This window comes from Eretmochelys imbricata, chromosome 15 (genome assembly GCF_965152235.1).
Source record: "Eretmochelys imbricata isolate rEreImb1 chromosome 15, rEreImb1.hap1, whole genome shotgun sequence".
In the NCBI taxonomy this organism is placed as follows: Eukaryota; Metazoa; Chordata; order Testudines; family Cheloniidae; genus Eretmochelys; species Eretmochelys imbricata.
This window is the reverse complement of record NC_135586.1, coordinates 9,135,482-9,158,324: the sequence shown is the minus strand read 5'-3', so window position 1 is coordinate 9,158,324 and position 22,843 is coordinate 9,135,482. Positions and strand designations below refer to the sequence as shown.

General features: G+C 51.0%; 2 protein-coding genes across 2 annotated transcripts in view; one reads left to right on the top strand and one right to left on the bottom strand.

Moving 5' to 3' along the window:
- WSB2 (WD repeat and SOCS box containing 2) overlaps positions 1–7,246 on the top strand; it is a 22,018-nt gene extending 14,772 nt beyond the window's left edge. The window contains exons 5-9 of the mRNA XM_077835317.1: positions 278–378; positions 1,041–1,213; positions 1,868–1,981; positions 3,271–3,378; positions 4,672–7,246. Of these exons, the coding sequence (XP_077691443.1) occupies positions 278–378; positions 1,041–1,213; positions 1,868–1,981; positions 3,271–3,378; positions 4,672–4,834 (659 nt within the window). The 3' untranslated portion in view covers positions 4,835–7,246. The remainder of the gene's footprint in view (positions 1–277; positions 379–1,040; positions 1,214–1,867; positions 1,982–3,270; positions 3,379–4,671) is intronic.
- On the bottom strand, positions 6,471–22,843 carry RFC5 (replication factor C subunit 5). Its single transcript, XM_077835318.1, has 11 exons — positions 22,714–22,843; positions 20,666–20,730; positions 15,277–15,413; positions 14,640–14,719; positions 13,548–13,621; positions 12,784–12,943; positions 11,100–11,181; positions 9,740–9,869; positions 9,257–9,334; positions 8,597–8,651; positions 6,471–8,238 (listed from the first exon to the last, which is right to left on the bottom strand). Exons 1-11 carry the CDS (start codon positions 22,767–22,769, stop codon positions 8,142–8,144), a joined length of 1,014 nt encoding a protein of 337 aa, XP_077691444.1. The 5' UTR covers positions 22,770–22,843; the 3' UTR covers positions 6,471–8,141.

The following is a 22,843-nucleotide window of genomic DNA, read 5'->3' as shown; positions in this document are numbered from 1 at the left end:
CCCAAGCTAGCTAGACTAAAGCTTGCTTGGGTATGTCTACACAAGCCACAGTCGCACTCGTGATTGCAGTGTAGACACTCCCTGAGAATAAACCCAATGCAGCAGAGAGAGCGTCCGCACGGGGAAATCTATCGGATCTAATCTAGTCTGAGACACCCCGCTTCCTTACTTGGAAGGCTGGCTTCAGAGAGAGCAGGTGGAGGTAGGAATGAGCCCTCCAGCTCTCCCTGTCTCTGGACTGGAGGCTCTTCTCACACACTGTTACTGTCATCCCCAGGTAAGCAGGTTCAGGTGCTGTCTGGCCACACGCAGTGGGTGTACTGCTGCTCCATCTCCCCTGACTGCAGCATGCTCTGCTCTGCGGCTGGAGAGAAATCGGTGAGTCTTGCCTATTATTGGCGGGGAGGGAGGGTGGTTTCATTTCTTGCCCGTTCAGCTGTCAGAGAGCCCACCTGCTCCTCCGAAGTGCAGACAAGCTGGCTTAGTGGTGTGTGCTGGCCCTCAGGTCAGCTCTTGTGAATGGACCGGCCTTGTGTTTTTATGCCCCTGATTGTTACCCATCTTGCTCTTCTGCCATCCCAGCCCTTCTCCCTGATGCACTGGTGGTTCTGTTCCATGGACTGGTCAGCAGGGGTCACCCTTGTGCATTGTACCCCTGTCCCATCCCTCACAGTATCTGCCCTTTGTCTTTCCCAGGTGCGGTATCCTGTCCTCCCCCACTCCACGGTGCTAGAGTCCCACAGAGTCCAAAGCCTCGTCCTCTTCGCTGTGTCTCACGCCCAGGGCTGCTGCTTGCTCAGCCCATGGGGGATGAGGGGAAGGGGCGGGCTGAGCCGAGAGCTGGTGTGCGTCAGAGTGGTGATGCCCGCATGAGCAGTGCCTGTTCCCCCCCCCCGGTGTCTCAGGAGCGAACGCTTGGCTGGTGATGTCCCATGAGGGACGATAAGAGAGATCCTTCTCTCCCTAGCATTCCCAGTCAAGGGGCTGCTCCCCTCCCATGAGCCGAAATTGTAACCCTCCCCCTGTGCACTCCCCCCCAGGCCTTCCTGTGGAGCATGCGCTCCTACACCCTCATCAGGAAACTGGAAGGGCACCAGAGCAGCGTGGTGTCATGCGACTTCTCCCCCGACTCTGCTCTGCTGGTCACCGCCTCCTACGACACCTGTGTGATCATGTGGGACCCCTACACAGGGGAGCAGCTGAGAACGCTTCGGTAAGGAGGGTGGCCCCGGGAGCTTTCTGGGCATCAAGCAAGCACGGGGGCATTGGGGAGAGGGAGCGCCGGCGGAGAGCACGTCTGAGGGTGCTCCGGTATTGAAGCTACTTAGCCTAGGGGCTCCTGCACGCTGCTAGCTGCATTCCCCCTGCTGTGCATATCGGTCTGTGCCGCTCCTCCCCAGGAGGGAGAAGAAGGTAAACGAATGGCCCTTTCCCATACACGAGGGTAGGTGGCTGCCTGTTACTGCTTTGTGTTGCTCTCACAGCATGGGAGGGAAGAGATGGCCCCAGCACTTTCCCTGTGGTGCATTGGAGTCTGTGATGAGTGCCTGGCCCTAGCCCCCCCACTGCTCAGCACTGGGGCACTTTCCTTCCCAGTTTTTAAAGAGCAGCCCGGGGACTGGACAGCTCTCGCCATGGAAGGACACGCAGTCTGTGGCATGCTCGCGGCCAGGGAAATGCACGTTTCACAGTGACACCTGTGAACTGTGCTCCAATACCAGTGACGAGGACTCTCGGAAGGCAGGAGTTCTGATTTACCACGTGTCCATCCCCCCAACAACGCTCCCCCAGCAGCCGTACGGGCCAGGGCTCCAGTGTAGCTCAAATGGACGTGGTGAGTGAGCTCTTCCTTTTCCCTCCTGCTTAGCCACGTGCCGCTGCCCCCGGCATTGGACTATGGCAGTGACATCCATGCCAGCTCCCTGAGGTCCGTGTGCTTCTCTCCGGAAGGCTTGTATCTTGCTACAGTGGCAGACGACAGGTGAGGGACTTGGTATCTTATGGCTGCCTACTGCAGGGTCTCTGCCAGAGCAGTTAAGATGAGCTGCAAAGCTCTTCTCGGCTTCTGGTCCTCAGCTTTCCAGCAGGGACCTCTGCCTTTTGAAGCTGGCTGCTTCTGCCAGTGCCGGGGCTTTCAGAGCAGCATGACTTGACTCTGGTCTTGGTTTGATGTGTCTTTGGGACCTTGTTCATTTGTCCTGACACCACAGTGGCCGGGGGCTGTAGATTGCCCATCACAGGTAGTTGTGTGTAACTCCTCTTTGGACATGGCTGCCTGGTTGCCATGGTGACAAGGCCTAAAAGTAGGATGAGCAGGTAAACCGCTGGCTCAGGTGTGTATGCCAGTGCCCTACCCAAGAGGAGGGTTGATGGGTGTCGTCACCATCACCTTCCCAAGACCGGTGTCTTGTTGGGCTACACGCCATGAAGCACTAACAGCATCCTGACTCGCAACAAATTAAGTTCTGCTGCCTCCACCCCCCTGGTGCTGTCAGCTGCCTTGGAAATCTGGGGGGGAACCTAGAGAGGATTCCTTGCAGATCGAGAGGCTATTGTGGGCTAAAATCAGGACTGTAACTTCTTGCTGCTGCTTTTTGTCCAGTGCCTGTCCACTGTACAGGCAAACTCCCCAGCTCCTTGTCCCAAGGGGCTTTGCAAGGTTCTGTGTGCTTTTACAGAACCATTCTTTTTGCATGTCGGGGTTGGTGACCCTGGGAATGTCCCTGTGGAGATGGGGCTAACCCTGCTGTTGAATCATCGGCCAGATTACCGTCTGAGCCAGGTCAAGCTGGCAAGGGTGGTGTGTGTTGGTCCTTTTGTCCCAGCTGGTGCTGGTATCTCTAGTACTTTTTTTGTCTGGGAGAAGGGTTAGGTAAATGGAAGTTCTCAGAAGCGGAAACCTCTTCCATCCACCCAGTTCGCTTATGGGCCACGGTCACAGTCAAGATACTGGGCAAGGTGGGCCATGGTCTGACCCAGCATGGCAGCTCTTCTACGTTCTTATGACCTTGAGCCAAGTCACTTTATCTCTGCCTCAGTTTAAGCCCCTCTAAAATGGGTATAATGCCTGCCTCACAGTGGAGTCGTGAAGCTGAAGTAGCCTTGTAAATTGCTTGGAGGCCTATGGATGAAATTTTCTTTAGAAATGTGTGTGGTTATTTTAACTTTGACGGCTGAGAATTTATTTTAGCTGATGCAGTTGGAGTAGCTAGTGCCACTTAGGTTTGTAAACTCCAGGGCCATCATCGTGCTTCTCTTTCTCTCCTTTAGACTCCTGAGGATCTGGGATTTGGAACTAAGAACTCCAGTGGCATTTGCACCCATGACCAATGGCCTGTGCTGTGTCTACTTCCCACATGGCGGGTTTATTGCCACAGGGTGTGTATGTTCTGTGCCAGCCCGTGGGACGTGCTCTGCCGAGAGCACACTCTGTTTGCGCTAAGTTTGGGGTGAGGGAGGCGGGGGAATGGGACTCCATCTTAACCCGAAATGGCTGCTGTCTCAAAAGTGGGCATCCTCAGGCCCGGTCTCCGCTACAGGCTTCTGCCAGCACACAGCTGTATCCGTCGTCACACCCCTGACCGACACAGCTGCGCTGGCAGAAGTCCGAGCGTAGATGCTAGAGCAGCCCTTCTATCAGTAGAGGGTGCTTTGCTCCTGGGGGGTGGGGGGTGTTTGACCATACCAGTACAAAGCACAGGGCTGCTGGTATAGCTGTGTCCACACTAGCACCAAGCTGGTGTTTTACAACACGATTCCTATACTGGAATAGGGCTCCAAGTGTGGACATGACCTTGGTGCCAGGAAAGAGCGATGTTGAAAAATCCTGTGCTTGGAGCATTGTCTTCCCTCCCAATTCCCTACTCACCAAGCTTGGTTGGGTTCCTGCCTTATTCTTCCATCTCAGCTAGCAGCCCCCATGTCCATGTGTCGTCCCCCCGCCCCCCCGGGACTCTAGGGTTCAGCAGTGAGCTGGGATGTTGCAGTCAGCCTTTCTCCTGCGTGTCTGCAGCAGCCTCTGCCGGAACACACCGGGACAGTCCAGCTTTCTCAACCAGGCATGAGAGGCCTTGAGTGCGAGGTTTCTCTGGAGTGTGCAGGATGGGCTCTCATGAAGTCATCCCAGTCAGGGGTGGGGAAAAGGGGTGCGAGTGAGAGCCTGTGGTCTCCCATGGAGAGGAAAATCTGCAAAGAGGTTGCAAGCCCGTGGTCCGTGATTGATGACTATCCACTTCCTAAAAGTCCCGTGAGGGCAGCTTTTTCTTTCCTCCCCATGCAGGAGCGGGGTCAGGGCCACAGTCGCCAACTTTCACAATAAGCCAAAAATCAAGCTCATCCCATTTCAAAACAAGCCAATCCCTAAGAACCCCAACACTCTGTGACTGGCCCCCCCTGGCATGCAGTCTGGGACTGTGGGGGGCCCTCTGTACATCCCTGACTCTCTCCCCCCTGGCCCCTGCTCACTGGGAGCTGATTTAAAAAAAAAAAAAAAAAAAAACTGCTACAAGCCAAAACCTAGCCAAGAGGGGAGTTGGATTAAGCCAAAAACAAGCCCAATTTCTGCTTTCCCCCCACTCCCGGGTCTGGCATGTCTGGTCAGGGCACGCATGCTGTTTGTTCAGATGCTGAGCTGCGTGGATGCTAACCTTTATCCTTGGTCTCTTGTTGCAGGACAAGAGATGGCCACGTCCAGTTCTGGAGTGCCCCCAAGGTCCTCTCATCACTTAAGCACTTGTGCCGTAAAGCTCTCCGCACCTTCCTAACAACGTACCAGGTGCTAGCACTACCCATTCCCAAGAAAATGAAAGAGTTCCTCACCTACAGGACCTTTTAAACCCTGTGTAGTACATGGGGTCCAAAGAAACCTGGAGGTGGCTGGCTTCCTTCCTTCCGAGCTTTGTTCTGGAACGGAGGAGCAGCTGGGGCTATAAAATAGTCAAAGACCCACTATGTGCTATGGTTCTAGTGCAAGAAGGATTTCTGTTCCTCTGTTTGGGGCGTATCTTTGACCATGTAGGTTATTTTAATAAGAGAACCCAGCAAAAACATGCAGTGGGCTAGTTGATTGAGCTTTGAATTTGTTAGAACTCAATTCTCAGACAAGGAGGGGCAAGAGTTCTATGCAAGTGATCCATCCATTCAAGCAATGGCTGTGCAGGGCGTTCGATTCGGAAGGGCCCTGCCAACAGCAATGCAAGCTTCAATTCTCTCTCGGTGCTTTCACGTCAAGTGCAATTGCTGAACATTGTGTGTTAAAAGCTAGAGGGCTCTGAGAAGCCGCCTTCACTGGTATGGCAATCCAAACTCAAACCGGCACTTTCATGAATGGGAAACTGTGTCCCCTAGTTGAATTACTAAATGAGGCAGTGGCTTTCATGTTTATTACTTTCTTTGGCCTGGTTCCAAGATGGCTGAACCTGAACAAGTCTCTGTGTTGTGGGCAAAGACTTCAAAATAAAAGGTTTGTTTCCCCCTTTTGAAGAGTTAGAGATGCTCTTCCTAGAGCCATTTTTTGGGTGACAAAAGTACACGGCCCTGAGGGAGACCCAAATGTTCAGTTGCAGGGGCTTGGTGTGGAGTGAAAGATCCCCTTAATACTAGTGTGGCTGCCAGAATGAAATTGGCTTAATCAGCCCACTTGGCAGAGACACAAGTACTTGTGGTTCGGTTATGTGGTGTAAGGCAGATGTTTCCTGTGTGTGTAATGGAAAGATGAACACCTTAAGGACAGTGACTGGGGGTCAGGACGTGCTCTGCACCAAGCCAGCTGCTGGTCTAGTTTTGTGAAAATGATTTCAACTTTGGGCAGCTTTTTAATTTGTATCCCCCTGGCATACACTAATTGTGGCAGAGCCTGGCTAGTTGGCATTATGGGGGAGGCCAAGCATGAACTTGTGAATTTTGCAAATGTGTGCGTGTTGGGGGGAGGGAACGGGCAGATTTAATAACAACCAATAACTACCAGAGCTGATTTGTTCACTTATTTTGACAAGTCTCATTGGATAATTCACCAATGTACTATCCCAGTAAATGTTCTGTGGCCTTGTTTTTAAGAATGGTGAATTCTTGGCACTATAGTCACTTCTTACACTTGGCAGAGAGACAGCAGCTGACAGGGCTCTATTGTCCTGTTCTTGTGCTCCTTGCTCACTTTCTCTCCAGCCAAAGTACTGCTTTTTGGAGTCTAATTTCCAGGGAGTTTTCCAGGCAGGGCTAATGACTCATGTGTACTGTATCAAAGAGGGGTGTGTGTGAGAGAAGCCATCTCTCATACACCTGTTTCATTTGGGCTAGTTTCTGGCAGCAGTAACAGTACATGCTTTGTCATAATTGCTCCAGTCCCCCTTTTTATAACTACCCACGTATATACTGCCGTGCAACTGGAAGGGCTGTAAGCTACTTCAGAACACATGGCCATGACTGACAGGACAGGCTAACAACTTCCCCTTTTTAGAAAGATTAAATGTGGAATCGAGACTAAGCTTTTAATATCCTTAAATCTTGCAAAAATACCCCCAAACCTTAAGTGCCACTGGACTTTCTGTTAAGGAGCACAAGTGACAGTATGGGTTAATTGGAAGACTGCTGTCCACACCATGCTGCTGTAATAGTAAAACAAAGGGGAAAGTGCCCCCTTTGAGTGGCGCACCTCAGATTGGGTGAAGCTAGGTCTGATCCAGCGAACCTAAAACCAATGTGTTCAAGTTCTGAACAAGAGCTCATTAAAAGATCACAGCAGCAAAAGGAGCCCTTTCTCTAATGCTGGGAGCAAGGGTAGTGGGGGGAGGGAGCGTTGTCCCTTTAAACTAGCAGTTTTCTTGAAGACAGATCTTGGCCAGCAACTCTGAGCCCCATATGTGCACTGAACCTGTCTAGCAGAAAGGGGTGGTGAAATCCCCATCATCTGCACTGAAGAGCAGTCTCAACAAACCAGCCACTTGTTATACCTCAGTACCACAGCTGACCACCTCAGCAGCACCATGGGTACATGGAGCATCGCTCTCTAAGCTAGTAGAATGACTGGACCCTATCACTCACAGCTCTTCAATTGTGAATTTCTTCTGCATTGTATGTAAAGAGCATCCTGGGACACAGATGGGCCCAGTCGAGCATCCTGATTGACGAAGTTGAAGATGGCCTTAATTTTTACTTGACCACGATCTGTAGTATTGCCGTCATGTACCCAGGAGCTGGAGATGTTTTTACAAACTTCAAGAGGCAAAATAAATGTTTCCCTTTCCTACAACTGATTACTAGTATGTCGTCATTCCTAGGCTGTAACTACACTAACCTGCTGCAATTTAGGACGGCAGGCCAGAAGCACCTACTGTAAAGCCAGTTTACAGAATTTAGGGTATTGATTAAATCAAGAGACCCCTGTATTCTGCACTGGGTAATGGTACACCATCTCTGTTTAAGAACATCCTTCTGAGACCAGTTTAGGCTTCCTGTGAAATTGTGTCACGGGAAACCTCATTTAAAGTCTCAGATAAGGGGAAAGCTCCAGCACCCTCTGCTATACACAATTCTGCCCCTAAAGTTCCTGCAGGCTAGATGGGTCAAATCTGCTGCTGCTGTAGGAGTGCCGTTCCATTAGTCAGGGAAAGTTAGATATTTAGACTGATGGTGAATTTCGACCAAAGTCTCCCAGTAGAAGCTGCTACAAGTAAGAGCTGGAACAGTGCTAAATATCAGCTCCCAGTAAATGAAAAGAGCTTGCAGCCTTAAAACCCAGCAACAGCCAGCTTCAGCTACACACTGTGTGCCACAAAGTCAACCCCTTCCTTGGGTGTAAGGGAAGAGATGAACCTACCTTACTTCCCTTCAAAGGTGTATTTCATGCTGCAGTGTATACACAGACAGTGCTCAGAAGTTGTCCATCACCTCACACTTAGCTGCAAAGGGCTAAATTCTGCCCTCAAATGCTTGTGCTGAGTTTCTCTTAAGTCAGGAGCGATGAGGTGCATGTATCTGAAGGCCAAATTTGTCCCCAATATTAGAAGCCCCCTATACTGATAATATAGTGGGTAAGGAACTGCAGAAGCCACTGGACTCGTGTGTTCAGACAAGGACATTCTTCTTTTTTACTTCTTCATGGGAGGGTGGAGGGTATAAACTGTGTTCGCAGGAAGCCACTGGACCTAAGCCTCAGCTACGATCAAGTCCCTGGTAACCTGAAAAGCAGCAATAAGGGAGCTTAGCTGAATCTTCTCGCTTGTCCCTGCAGCCAGTCTGTGCCTAAGACAGAAGAAAAGCATAAATGTAAATACTCCATTTGGCCAGACCCTACGCTGCAGGTATTGCTGGGTCTGTCCCAGCACAAGCTGGGCAACATGTGGGTTTTACAATTAAAACAAAAAACAAACAAACAAAAAACCCCTATGGATTTCATGGCAATAGCTTCTGGAAATATACAATTTGTGCTAAAACACATGCAGGGGCCACTGAAGATAGTGGGCGCAGTCCTGTTGTGAACCAGGGGTGCAGCATTAACAATAAATTTCCCACCGGAGGGGTTCAGACAGGCCAATCATCAGCAGCTTGAAGATAACTGTTAGTGGAGAAAAGGCAGCGGGGCAAGCAAAGGAATACTCACTCGATGTCTGCCATTTTGATCAGTAGCTGGATTCGGACAGAAGGTGGGAAGTCAACTAGGGAGTGAGATGAAGACAGGTTGAGTAAATGTGGCGTTTTAAAAAAGAGTCAAGCCATGTAAGGCTCCTACATGGACCTGCTCCACCCTGTGAGGAAGGATGGCTATTTGAAACAGTAACTGAAGATGGCTGCATAGCCCTGTGTTAGCTCTGCTTAGGGAGACAGCAGTAGCAGCCCATCTCTCCCGCACCCAAAACACATGCTGCTAATAGCCAATGTGTCACAGCCATAAAGTCCGTGCGCCACAAAGCGAAACAAGGCGGGTCAGACAGTGCTGAACAGGAAGTAAAAAAATCCAAGCTGAGCTATTGCTCTGCAGCCAGCTCCATGCCAGTTCTTTCCCCACCTCTGGCCCATTGCAGTCTAACCGGTGAATGGAACCATGTACGGTGAGGAGTTACCCGTGGGGCTTCCTCTTCCCATAGCACAGACACAGTCTTCCTTTGTTACAGCCTCACCCAGAGTCCCCAGACCGTAGCCCGGCCCCAGAGGGATTAGTTGCCTATGGGTTAATGAGGAACACCGTCTGCAAGCTACTTTGGTGGATATGCATGTTAGGACAGGGTGACCACGTGTTGTGGTGGCCACCCAGGAGTATTACCTCGGTGCACAAACAAGTGGATCTGTGTCAGGATGTCATGCAGAGCCAAACCCTTCAGTGTCTTCAGCTCCAGGATTTCTGAGGAGAGAGTCAAGGGATTTTCTTGCACAGAATTCCAAAGCCTAGGAGTAGATGCCACCAAAACAAGGGATTCCTGTCCCGCCCGTTCACTGGATCCTTGGTGGGGTGAGCAACATACCAACTGGCACTCTTGTTGGCAAACATATAGGATCCAATCATGTGTGATGCCGCATGCCCTCAGCTCTGAATCTACAGCTGTGTGGGAGCAGGATCAGGCTATAGGGATTTAATTGGCATGAGTTACTTGCGTGGCCAAGTGCCTTATAATGCAAAAGCCTCCCTTTTCCATTAGCGCTATTGGTGAAAGAGGCCACGTGATGCCATCCCATCATCACCATGTTAGTCGGACGCCCGTCTCACTCGCCCCTCAGGGCGGTGTAAGGAGGATGATCAAAAGGATACTTTTATAGGCAGTGGTGAAGTCCTGGTTCAGCATCCAGTCGAGAATGTTGGCAATGTCAGACTTCAGGGGGTGCCCCGTGCATGTGTACACAGTGTCCTCTGTCACCTTCCCAAAGGCCATGGTAGTGCTCTGCCAGGAGAGGAGGAGAAGTTAGAGGGCAGCTCTGGCCGGTGTGCATCAGCATCGGACCTTTCGGGTACGTCAACACGGGGATAAAAGACCCGCAGCATGGCCATGGCTGACTCAGGCTCCTGGGGTTTGGCCTGTGGGGCTAAAGACTGCTGTGTGGACCTTCAGGCTCAGGCTGGAGCCCAAGCTCTGGGACCCTTCCCCCTCGCAGGGTCTCAGGCTCCACCCAAGTGTCTACGCAGAAATTTTTCAGCCCCAGAGCCCAAGCCCAGCCAAGCCGGGCCAGTCACGTGTTGTTTATCCCTGTGTGGATGAACCCTCTGTGACTAGAACTGCTTTTCCCTCCCGTTAGCCCTGCAGGACCCATGCACCATGGAAGACCAAGCCGGATCCTGTTCTCCTTTGTGCATCATCAACAGAAACTGCTCTAAGTGCACAGATGTCACCCATTATAAATCTAGGCTAGGCAACGGGGGCTGTGCGGGTGTCACTGGGCCCTTAAGAACCCAGAGACCGTGTTTTAGGAAGGAAGGACTCTGAGCCTGCGGTGAGTTGCAAGGAAGGTAGTTGGGGGAGCCGTTCTGCTTGTCATCTGAACCAGTCACTAAGAGGCAGACATGGAACCCCACCCACGGTGCCATTTCACAGTCGCTTCAGTACCAGGAGTGAAGAGGAATCTGCCGTGGTCTCTCTCCCACCCCTCCAAAGACAATCTGTGCAATCAGTAACCGAACAGACTAACTTCCCCACCCGCCTTCCCTGTATACCATCTGCTGTGCTGCAGCATTACTCAGCCACTTGCCAATGGTCCTCAGCCAGCGCTGGTTCCCCACAAGTCACTGCAGCACTTCAGGGATGCTGTGGGGAGAAGGGCTGAGGGTTCTGGCGGGCTCTGTGGCTGGAATACCATCTCTACCTGGCTGCTCCTGCTGCAGCCAGTCTCGAAGGAGACCCTGGGCTGGAGCCGAGCCAAGGAAGCGCACGCTGGGAAGCCTAGGCCCGCAGTGCACTCTTGCCTACAAATACCATCTGCAATACTGAGTAAGTGGAGGAAGAGCTCCTGAATCTCTCCCTTAACCATGGGGATGAGGATGTTGCATGTGACCAACGGGTCTGACTCCCTGTGAACCATTCCACGCACGTGTCAAGGGAGGAGACGTCTCTCTGGCCATTACACAAGTGGCACCGTTGCCACTCTGAAATCAGCAATGCGGATACATAGGACTGTACCTGCAAAATATTCAGAGCTCTGCGCATGTCGCCGCTGGAGAGGGTCACCAGTGCTTTCATCCCATCTTCACTCACGTCAGCCCTGAAAGACACAGATTTCAGGATGCACAGCAGGGGCCCTGAGCCCTGGAGAATTGCTGAGTCACAGAACAGCTGCCATGGGACACCCCAATATTTGAACAGTCCTAATAATGTCACAAAGCAATGTACGGACATGGCACCGTGACAGGTTTGGGGCCCTCTGTCTCTATGCAAAATGGTATCTTTGCTTCACTCCTCTTCCCGGCTGCCAGGAGCAAAGACGACAGATCCTGATACCTCAGGATCATTTGTTCAGGCCGAATTAGACTGACAGACCGTCCATCCCCATGTGAGCAGGCAGCATGGGGACTGCTCTGCCAACTGTATTGCCTGGAGCGGGGCTGTGCAAGACAACCTTCAGTCGGCCCAGCAGACTCCAAGAGGTGTATGCAGGGCATGGAAAGAGCCATGAGGCTCTGGAGGCAGAAAGCAGGTATTCCCAGAGGAGAGGCCTAGTGAAGTAGAGGTGAATTTGCTGAGCCAAAGAGAAGCACTGGCTAGAAGCAGGTGTGCAATATTTGCCCCCGCGACAAGCTTCCAACACACACACCACTCTGCCACGGCACTCATGCCTCACCTACAATACACCTGCTAGTCCTGTGGCCAATCACGTCAAAAGGTTCATATCAAAAAACCCAATACTTGGGACTAGGTTGAGCTCAGACTTGTTTCACTTGCTACCCAGCTCTTCAGAAGTTAAACACCAGCCCACAACTCCGCTATGCCACCATGGTTTTAACCACAAACCATGGCTGGTTCCATTTGTCTTAAAGAGCAGTTATACTCAGACAAGGAACTCTGAAGGGACACCCCCTTCTCTCCCAGGGCACAAACCCCCTGGGTGGGCACACAGGCAGACCTTTAGTATGAAAAGTAAGGAGCCAACGCAGCTGTAAGAGAGGGAGTGAGCTGGTTTCCCCTCTGCCTTGACCATTATTAACACAGTAATTAAGCTTTAATTAGAGCCTGGTTTTGCTGTGTTGCACCTGGGCAGGCCCACAGTCAGTGGAGGTGCTATTAGGGCAGAATCTGGCCCTGCAGAACCTTCATTAGTGGGGATGAGGGTAAGAAGAAAATCCAGCTCAAGTTCACACAGCTGGCAACCAGTAGAGGGGACCTGAGCAAGTTTGCTCTGGAAAACCACAAACAAATAGGACTCCAGGAGGCCTCTCCTCTTTTCAGTCACTTTTCAGCCCTACATTTGCATTTGAAGCTCCAAAGCAGCTTAAGGAAGGGACCTGCTCAGAGACAGAGCCCCCAAGGACCTGCAGGCATCTCTAGCTGCCAAAGGTTGAAGGGAATTGATTTTGAATGGAACAAAAGAAGAGACAGAGGAAAACTACAGTTCCCTGCAGGGGGAGAAATGTGTGGAGGAAACTGGAGAGAAGGAAAAAGCCAGCTGTTACTTCCAGAGGTAAGAGGAGGATTTAGGAGAGCCAAGAGAAATTGGGGAGGGAGGATTTATGGAAAGCGGTGAGGACACCCGTGATTGCATGAACAAAGGCAAGAGGCAGCTGAATAGGTCAGATGCTCCCTCGATGCAAAACTCCATTTCCATTTTGTTTTGTCTCCCCTCCCTTCCCCAACAATGTTTTTTACTCACATCTCTTCCTTAATGACATGCTGCAGTCTGGGGACCATGAGTTCTGGAGTCAGGGGGCCAAACCGGAACCTTGTGCATCTGGACTGCAAGGCAGGGATGATCTTGGAGAGGTAGTTACAGATCAGGCAAAACCTGGTGTTCTCGGTGAATTTCTCAATCACTGCAAAGGGGGGAGGAGGGGAAGGGAACTGCCAATCAGAACTTGCACCAGCCTGTGTTTGTGCAGTCAGAAGAGAGTTAGTGAACACACGTAGCATGAAATAGCTTGGTATTCCTGGAGCTAGAGTTTCACCTCCCAGAAGGCTTGACTCAAGCCCTTTATCCTTCCTTCCAAAGAAGGAGTTCCAGGAATTTACTGTGCGTGGCCCCTTTGGTCAAGACCTGGAACACCGAGCCCATGTCGTTATCATGAAGATACCATACAGATTCCTCCTCTCTCAGCTGCCTTCAGGAGTTAACGTGTATTGCTCCTTTCATCCCAAAGCATGGTACTGATGGATATACGCAAACGCACACACGCCACTTCAGCATGGGAGATGCAGTCACTGGAGTGTTAGGCAACAGCTACCTTGCCTACAACACTGCTACACACACTGTCGTGTCACATGCACAGCATTACCACTCGCTTGCTTGGAAAAAGCCTGAACAGACAATTTGCTCAGGGTGGGAGGCAAAACTGCATGAAATCACAGCTGGGCCCTGTCTCAACAAGTTACCCTGAGCACCACCACACCCTTATCTGTCACAAGCCGAATGCCACTCACCTCGCCGTAGGGCATTCTGGGCATCCTGGGTCATTGCATCTGCTTCATCCAGGATCACAAGCTTAAAACCTTTCCTAATGGAAAGAGAGGGGATGGCTGCTTCAGTCATTCCTGCCTGCAGCCTAACCTGCAGCAGGTTCCCTGCCTGAGCACTCGAGCTGGAGGAAGCCCATGGAGTTGAGCCAAGCTTGGCCCTGGGAGATTTAGAGCTTGGAGAGACCCAATCCTACCAAAGCATTAACTCCTCCTTATACCCATCCCTTTTTTGGCTAACATCCAGTATTTCAAGCCATTACTCCCAAATGATTGACACCATTTCACCCCAGACTCATGTACCCTTTACGTACCCAGAATCCTCTATCTTCTCTCCCTTCCGCAGCACTGTCCACATACGGCCGATAAACAGACATTTCCAGAAGTGGCCATTGAGTGTTGGTGCCCAGCTCGACACACCCAAGGGCCTGACTGCCAGAGGTGCTGAGCTCCTGCAGCTCTCCTGACTTTGGGAGTTGATGTTCAGCATCTCTGATAATCTGGCCCAGGATGGGGCCCCCGAAAAGCAAGGCACTGCATGTCAGGGGCCACTTCTGAGTATGTTGGGCCTTGATTCCATTCATCTTTTAGTCAGTTCCCTCCACACTCTCATCCCAGATGCTCATCTCAGCACTCTCCCCCATCTTCCTATAGTAAAGCGCCCAAAAGAGAATACCAGACTGGAGCTGTGGGGACACGTTCCTCCCCTGTGTGTTACAATACCCCCCAGAGACTGCAATAACTTTCTTACTTATCTCCCTGAATATTCTTATTTCCTCCTCCCCTATCATGCAGAGAATACTTTCCACACATCTCCTGTCCAGTCACTACCTACCCCACCTTGTAACTGGGTGTAACAGGTAGTTAGAAAGCATGTGCTTCCCCCCAAAAACTGACCATCCCCTTTTAAGCCAAGAGCGGTATTTCAATGTCATACTTTACATTCTGTGGACTCCTTGTGACTTGGTGCAGGTCAAGGAGGAGAAAGGGGCAAAGCATAGATAAAGGGAGAAACCACCTCTTGGGAGGCGAGGGATACCAACATGTCATGGCACTTACTTAAAGATTGTCCTTGTGCTAGCAAAGCTCAGGATGGGTCCTCTGACAACATCAATTCCTCTGTCATCCGAAGCATTCAGCTAGAGAGAGGGGGAGGGAGATGGCATTATTAATGCATCTTTGCACAGGAAGAGCTTGTCTACACCTGAAAGTTGCACTGGTGACACACTACGGTGGGGATTTAGATTTAGTTAATCTGGTGGAAGCCACTGTATGGACACTTATTCTGGTTGAAGAGCAGCTTAAGTTTACCGAGATCTACTGATGAAAAGTGCTACATATGAGCTATGTATTGCTATTATTGTTAACAAGAATAATTGGGACAGGTTTAAACTAAATGGACATAAGCCTCTCAAACTAAAATAAGACACAGTGACTTGTACTGGTCTAACTTAAACCAGGTCAACTTCCTTGGGTACACCAGGCCTAAGACTGCAGCGTATATGCAGGTCTCGATATCTAGAGAGGCAAAGGGAAACTGATCTTTAGCAGTGTTTGTTTATGGAGAAGCAGCGCTCCAGGATGCTAACTAACCCTGGCTAGCCCTTCACTATACCGGGAGCAGAGTTATGGGAGTTGGAAAGTACCACCTTCAAATGAACAAGAGCACCGGGGCCAGCAGGACATTGTGATTTACCTCTAAAACCATGGCATTGAATTCCTTGTCTTTATAGAGCTGTTTAGCACAGGCCAGAATTGTGGAGGTCTTGCCAGTGCCAGGTGGTCCATAGAGGAGAAGGTGAGGCAGACGATCTTCGCTGATGAACTTCTGAACTGATGAGAGATGGGTTAGGGGGTGAGGAAAAGAAGAAGCCCTTCTAATTAGATACTAAGTGAGCAGCTGTTGGTCTTCCTGCTCTTAGATTTAGGGGGCTAACCTGTAGCATCCCCTGCATGCTGAACTCCAGGAGCACTTGTGCTGTACTGCCAGATGCCTTCAGAGTGCAGCACATGCTCACTAGACCATTTTGAGAAGGGCACATTTGAAACAAGGTTGTTTTGTTTTTTTTTTTGGGGGGGGGGCTCAAAAATGCTTAAAAGTCCAGCTTGGTTTTGACACAGTAATCTAGTTTAGAGGTGTGCCCTTTGCTCCAAAGCATTTCATCAGCTATCTAGAGTCCACTTGCATGACAGCCACCCATGGAATGTAGAGTTCATGAAGCCACAGAGGAGGTGGGAAGAGGAAACTGTGGCTTAGAATATCCTTGCCCTTACAAACAGTGCCATAGGATCTTAAGTGTCCACACAGTGCAGAGGAGGAAAACTTATCTGTAAGTTTCTTTTCTTTGAGTAGAAAGAGCCACAAATCTCTTACAATGGGTACTTCAGCCTGCCTGCCTGCCTGCAGCTTGGAGGCAGAACTAAAGCAGGCAGCCATTAGCAGTAGGGAAATGCCTCACACCCTGAACTTCCCTCTAGCTCAGTGGTTCTCAACCAGGGGTACGCATACCGCTGGGGGTACGCAGAGGTCTTCCAGGGAGTACATCAACTCATCTAGATATTTGCCTAGTTCTACAAACGGCTATGTAAAAAGCACTAGTGAAGTACGTACAAACTAATATTTCATACAAGGACTCATTTATACTGCTCTATATACTATAATGTAAGTACAATAGTTATATTTCAATTGATTTATTTTATAATTATAGTAAAAATGAGAAAGTCAGCAATTTTTCGGTAACAGGGTGCTGTGACACTTGTATTTTTTATGTCTGATTTTGTAAGCAAGTAGTTTAAGTGAGGTGAAACATGGGGGTACGCAAAACAAGTCAGACTCTTGACACTAAACTGGGAGGAGTGGTAGATACGCTGGAGGGTAGGGATAGGATACAGAGGGACCTAGACAAATTAGAGGATTGGGCCTAAAGAAATCTGATGAGGTTCAACAAGGACAAGTGCAGAGTCCTGCACTTAGGACGGAAGAATCCCATGCACCGCTATAGACTAGGAACCGCATGGCTCGGCAGCAGTTCTGCAGAAAAGGACCTAGGTGTTACAGTGTACGAGAAGCTGGATATGAGTCAGTGTGCCGTTGTTGCCAAGAAAGCCAATTGCATTTTGGGATGTATAAGTCGGGGCATTGCCAGCAGATCGAGGGACGTGATCGTTCCCCTCTATTCGACATTGGTGAGGCCTCATCTGGAGTACTGTGTCCAGTTTTGGGCCCCACACCACAAGAAGGATGTGGAAAAATTGGGAAACGTCCAGCAGAGGGCAACAAAAATGATTAGGGGACTGGAACACATGACTTATGAGGAGAGGCTGGGGGAACTGGGATTGTTTAGTCTGCGGAAGAGAAGAATGAGGGGGGATTTGATAGCTGCTTTCAACTACCTGAAGAGGGGTTCCAAAGAGGATGGATCTAGACTGTTCTCAGTGGTAGCGGATGACAGAACAAGAAGGAATGGTCTCAAGTTGCAGCAGGGGAGGTTTAGGTTGGATATTAGGAAACACTTTTTCACGAAGAGGGTGGTGCAGCATTGGAACGGGTTACCTAGGGAGGTGGTGGAATCTTCTTCCTTAGAAGTTTTTAAGGCCCGGCTTGACAAAGCCCTGGCTGGGATGATTTAGTTGGGGATTAGTCCTGCTTTGAGCAGGGGGTTGGACTAGATGACCACCTGAGATCCTTCCAACCCCGATATTCTATGATTCTGTGAAAGGGGTACAGTAGATTGGAAAGGTTGAGAGCTACTGCTCTAGCTAACGACTTCCACAGCTGGGATAATTCCATTCTACTTTCCTAAATTACAGATTGTGTTAAATATTGATCAAAAAGCACAACAATTTCTTGTACTGCAGAGCATGGGGATAACCTCCCCTAATGAAATAAATCTGAATCTTTGGGTGTCAATTTCCATCTCTGTTCTGGATGACCATTTGTCTCCAGGGTCTGCTGGATCTGTGGATCCTATTACTCAAAGAAAGGAGATTTTCAGGTAGAGTGAAAATAAATGTCCCTATTCTTCACCATACTAAGGTCCCCAGCTTCATTACAACGGGGCTTTCATGCAGCATGGCTCTGGGGGCGGGGAGGGGGGAAACAGGATCATCTAAACAGATAGTTGTCTCCACGCCTCAGTGCCCTTCCCCGGGCACTGAGGCGTGGAGACAACGTCTGCCAAAAAAAAAAAAGGCATTGGCTAATGAACAGATGACCGATACATAGTATTTGGTGAAAGTATGCACTGATGGCCATTTAGTCACCTTGCAGCTCTCAATACAAGAGAGGAGACTTCTCTGCCCTGAGATTGTCCATGCCCCTCACAGACAGGTGTTTGATAATTGACAGAAGGAAGAATAGTTCTTGAATTCGCTTTGGGAATGAATACTGACACAGTCGTGAGGACTCCCGGTCTGAATTCTAAATACAGTACTGGGTCTCATCTGAGAGCACTCCCATGGCCTTAAACAATGGACTTCACCTACTTAAGCAAGCTTCATTTGTCGACATCTTACTAGGACCCAACTGATCATCACTTCCTCCAAGGATCCCTTTTTAACCTGTCTGGTGCTGGTTGGGGGATTGGATTTGGCAATAGCAGCCCTCCTCTGTGAGGCAGACACAGAGGAAGGTCCCACGCTAGGGTAATCAGACCTAAAAGCCATCGCCTCCTCAGCCAGAAAGACAAACAGTCCCACTGCTGCTCTCCCAAAGTGGTGGGAAAGGCGAGAGAGATTGTCCAGCTTTAAATATGCCATTCACTACCTCACAGCTGGGGTCTTGACACACGTGGAGGCCACAGGGTGCTTTGCTGCTGTTTCCACATACAAAGTGGTCAGTCACCAGCCCACCAACCTGACTTAAAACGAGCAAGGATATTTCTGGCTGGAAAGTCCAGTTTGCTTAATCCAGCCACTGTCACATAAATCTTGGAGTTGCTCTCAGGCAAGAGAGAGCAGCTACTGACCTCCCCTTGGCACATGAAGTCAGGCGTGCTGGAACAATTTTTATAGGAGGAGAGCTAAGAGCCATTGACCCAAACTGTAAACCCCGTGGATAATGGAAACCACTTCAAGCTAGGAGGTGCAGCAGCACCCCACGCTCCCCTAGTTCCAGCACCTATGCCCGAGGTTTGTTCCAGCTGCCACTTGCAAAGTGGTATCAGGACCCCTTCAGCTTGCCACATGACCTGTACTGCTCTCCTCAGCATCCAGCCGGAGCCAGGACTGTCAATCTACTGGTTTGAGGACTCTGACTAGCCTGAGCTTCCCAGGATCTCCCACGCGAACATGAAGAGAGTTGGGAATAGATCTGCCCAAGCGCCGGATTCAATGCCAAAGGCCCCTATTACCTGTAAGAAACAGACTGGTGTCCTGCTCTCCGTGACAGGGAGGTAGGCTCTGACATTTTGAGGCCGAGAGGCCAATACTCCCCCTACCATCCGCCAGGTCACACTGCCTGTGACAGCGGGTGAAGGGGGTCAGATGACATGTCATTTTATTATTATTTATTTTTGTTGTGGGGCTGATGCCACCCGAGAGCTTCCCTGCCCAGGGGAGGGGGCTGAGGTGACACCAGCCTGGGCGTGGCTGCCCGCAAAGGGCCTGTCTAGTGAGACCACCATTCCTTCCCGTTTAAAAAAAAAATCTCCCCCAGTTCAAAGTGCTGAGTCCCCCACCAGCAGGGAAGGCGACTGCGTTCGCCTCTGTAGTGACTGGTGCACACAGGGGAACCCTCAGGCCTCCTAAAACGGAGGCCGAAGGAGCTAGAATGTAGTAAATGGTGGGGCAAAGAGGGCCCCTTCCTGCTTGTTGTTCTTCCACCGCAAGGCTGCTCTCCCTCTCATCGAGCCGCTTGGCCCCGAAGCTGGCTATACCAATCCCGACGGCCTCTTTTCCTTCCTGGGACAGGGGGCTGAGACAGCCCCAGCCGGACTGGGCTGTGAGGGGGGAAAACTGTGCTCTGCCCACACAGCTGGCCAAGTTCCCCACCACAGCTCTCGATGAGAGGAGTGAAGCAGGACCCACAGGCCTTGCCTTTTGCCTCTTCTCCGCCTAGCTCACTTCCGGAAACCTGCCAGGGCAGCAGCGACTACAAACACCGCAGAGGGGAAAAGGAGCTGAGGGGACAATCTCCTCAGGAGCAAAAACACAGCCCTAGGATGTGGCTGGGTATAAGAGAGAGAAATTAATTAGCAGTCATGTGAGCCAGAAATCTGAAGGGGGGAAGATGGGCGTGTTCCTCAGGAAAGCTCTGCAGCTGGGTGGTCTGGCCAAGCTGCTCCTTGCTGGGGAGGCAGATAAAATCAGGGGGAATTTCAGGGCATTCCCCAACTGCCAGTTGACAGACAGGTCTAGTTCTTCCCCCAAGCAGGCTGAGGTACTCACTGTAATGGATCAGTGGCCCCTAGCACCAAGAAGAAAGGATGATGACAAAAAACAAACTGCATGGAACTCAAGACTGTAGAGCTGGATAGACTCTCCAGGAAGAGGCATGTTAGTTTACAACAGTTATGCTGAAAGGCTGATAAGGATACAACAGGAGGCAGAAGGGCATCCTGTAAAGGGTGCAATGAGGACCCCCTTAACAGGTTAATTCTAAGCAACTGTGACACCTTCCACCTCTCTCTGCAATTTCATACGGCTCATTATAGCATCTAGGTCCCCTCCCATATAAAAGAATCAAAGCATTTCCCCTAAAAAGGTTCATGCATGCCCAAAAAGGGTTTATTATGAGAGACCCATGTTAAAATAATGGCAACACATCACTGATCGGATGTGATTCGATTTAACAGGCTTCTGTAAGCTTGCCACCAATTATAAATATGTTTGTTTCCATAGCGAAAGAGAAGCTGCATTATCTAGTGGCTAGCACATAATGTGGAGTCAGGACTCCTGGGTTCGACTACCAGCTCTACCACTGACTTTCTCAGTGACCCCAGGCAAATCATACTACCTTTGCCTCAGCTGCATCATCTGTAAAATGGGAATTATAGTTGTCTACCTCAAAGATATCATGGGAACTCATGTCTGCAAAGGGCATAGAGAAGCTCAGATGAAAAACGGTGGCAGTATTAAATACTCACTGGTGCTCAGAATGTCCTGATGAGAAATTAGGTCACTCAGTGTCTGAGGACGATATTTTTCCACCCTAGAGATAAAGATATTTTAATATAAATGCCGATGAAGAGCTGAGACTTCAGGCATTTCACAAGTGTCGAAACCAGGTGTTCCAGGCATGAAATTTCTCTTTGTTCCCTTCCCAGTGCTGGACAACAACCCACAAGGCTAGATTAACACTCACCTTCAGTCTACTCTGAATTTGGAACGGTGTGCTGACATCAAAACCTAGTCCCATGGTTCCGGTTACAGTTCAGAGGGGTCTGTTTTCTGAATCTAGTCTAAGATGGCAAAAAACTTCACAAAAAGAGCTAAGCTTGTAATTTTTCTTTCCAAATCCTGGAAGCGGTAGGCTCTGGCATTATCAAATCCAAACCCCAGCTGAATCCTAACACACAGAGCCCAGTCCAAGCACCACCTCATCCCAGCTGCGGACTTTTTAAGCAGGATTACTGCTGCAGTTCCCTCTTAAGTTTGGAAGCCAAGTGACTCTTTTGGCATCTACAGTATCTTTAAATACTCCAAAGGTTTGTCTTGCCCTATACATTTAGAAAAACCCTTGCATAAACCAGTTGCAGTGACATCACTTTATAGATGCTGCAAGAAGCACACAAGCTTAGGGACTAGATCCAATCCCATGCTTTTAACTGCAAGATACTATGCAAGTTCTAGGTCTTCACACTGGCCTTTACAGGGGATTGATTGGAGGTGGGCAGAGGAGATGCTGGAGGCAGCTTGAGCTGGGAGTTGCAGTATGGTCCCACCCCAAAAGAACAGGTAAGGTGTGTTCTTGTGTGGCTGAGTACAGGACTGGTAGGACACCCTGCTTTATTATTTTTTTTAAACAAATGTTTTGTATTGAGCTTACAGTGGACCAGGTCGAGTGAATGCAGAACTAGGGAGCCACCAAAGCAGGGTAGCCTTATTTCTATGGATCCCAAGGGTACTGGCTTTGGACAAATTGCCCCCGATACAGAAATCCATTTCCCATGCCAGGAGAAAAATGGCATTTGAAGCCATAAAAGACTTTATTGTTGATTTACCCAAGTGATCTCCCAGATGAGGTCCATGGAGAGGGTAGGCTACTCCAGCTCAGACCAGGCGAACAAACCAGCTGGTCCCAACTTAGACAAACTAAGTGCCTGAGATTGATTCTGCTTCCCCAGCATCTCCTCTTCCCGCCCCTCGGGAAGGAATGGCTCTCTCAGCTGGACGCTGAGCGTAGGGCATAGGGAGTGGGTTTTGACAAAGGGGGAGGGGGGCACGCTCAGCTTCCCAGCCCCACTGACCCCTGCAAGAGGCCCTACAACCCTGCACTCCGGGGAGAGAGGCTCGTGAAACTGCACAACCCCTCGCGGGGAGCAAAAGTTATTCTGACCTCAGGAACTGCTGCTTCCCTGTGGCTCACCCCATGCAAGGCTCCATTACAGAGCTGCTGCCTCCAGCCAGGGGCAAGAGGGAGAAGCGTGCTGGCTTTGAGCGATGCCCTCCGTGCAGACACCGCCGAGAGGACAGCTGCCCCACATCTCCCAGGCCCGCTCCTGCATGCGGCAGGGGGGTGGGGCTGTCCCCGCAGCTGGGGGGAGCGGAGGGCCCCGATCCCCGCACACCCCAGGCCCGCTCCTGCATGCGGCGGGGGGGTGGGGCTGGCTCCCCCCCCCGCAGCTGGGGGGAGCGGAGGGCCCCGATCCCCGCACACCCCAGGCCCGCTCCCGCATGCGGCAGGGGGGTGGGGCTGGCTCCCCCCCCCCGCAGCTGGAGCAGCGGAGGGCCCCGATCCCCGCACACCCCAGGCCCGCTCCTGCATGCGGCAGGGGGGTGGGGCTGGCTCCCCCCCCCGCAGCTGGGGGGAGCGGAGGGCCCCGATCCCCGCACACCCCAGGCCCGCTCCCGCATGCGGCGGGGGGCTGGTCTCAGCCGCCCCACGGACCCCAGGCTGGTGGCTGCGGGGGCTGGATCCCCGCTGCCGCACGCAGCCGGAGGGGCCCGATCCCAGGCACGGCGCCTCCCCTACCATGGCAGGTTCCTGCTCCTGCCGGCCGGCGGCGGCTTGGGGGCTGCAGGCTCCATGGGGCCGGGCCGCGCCTCCGGGGCGCGCGGAGCAGCAGCAGCCGCGGAGTCCGCCCGGCTCGCACTCAAACCGC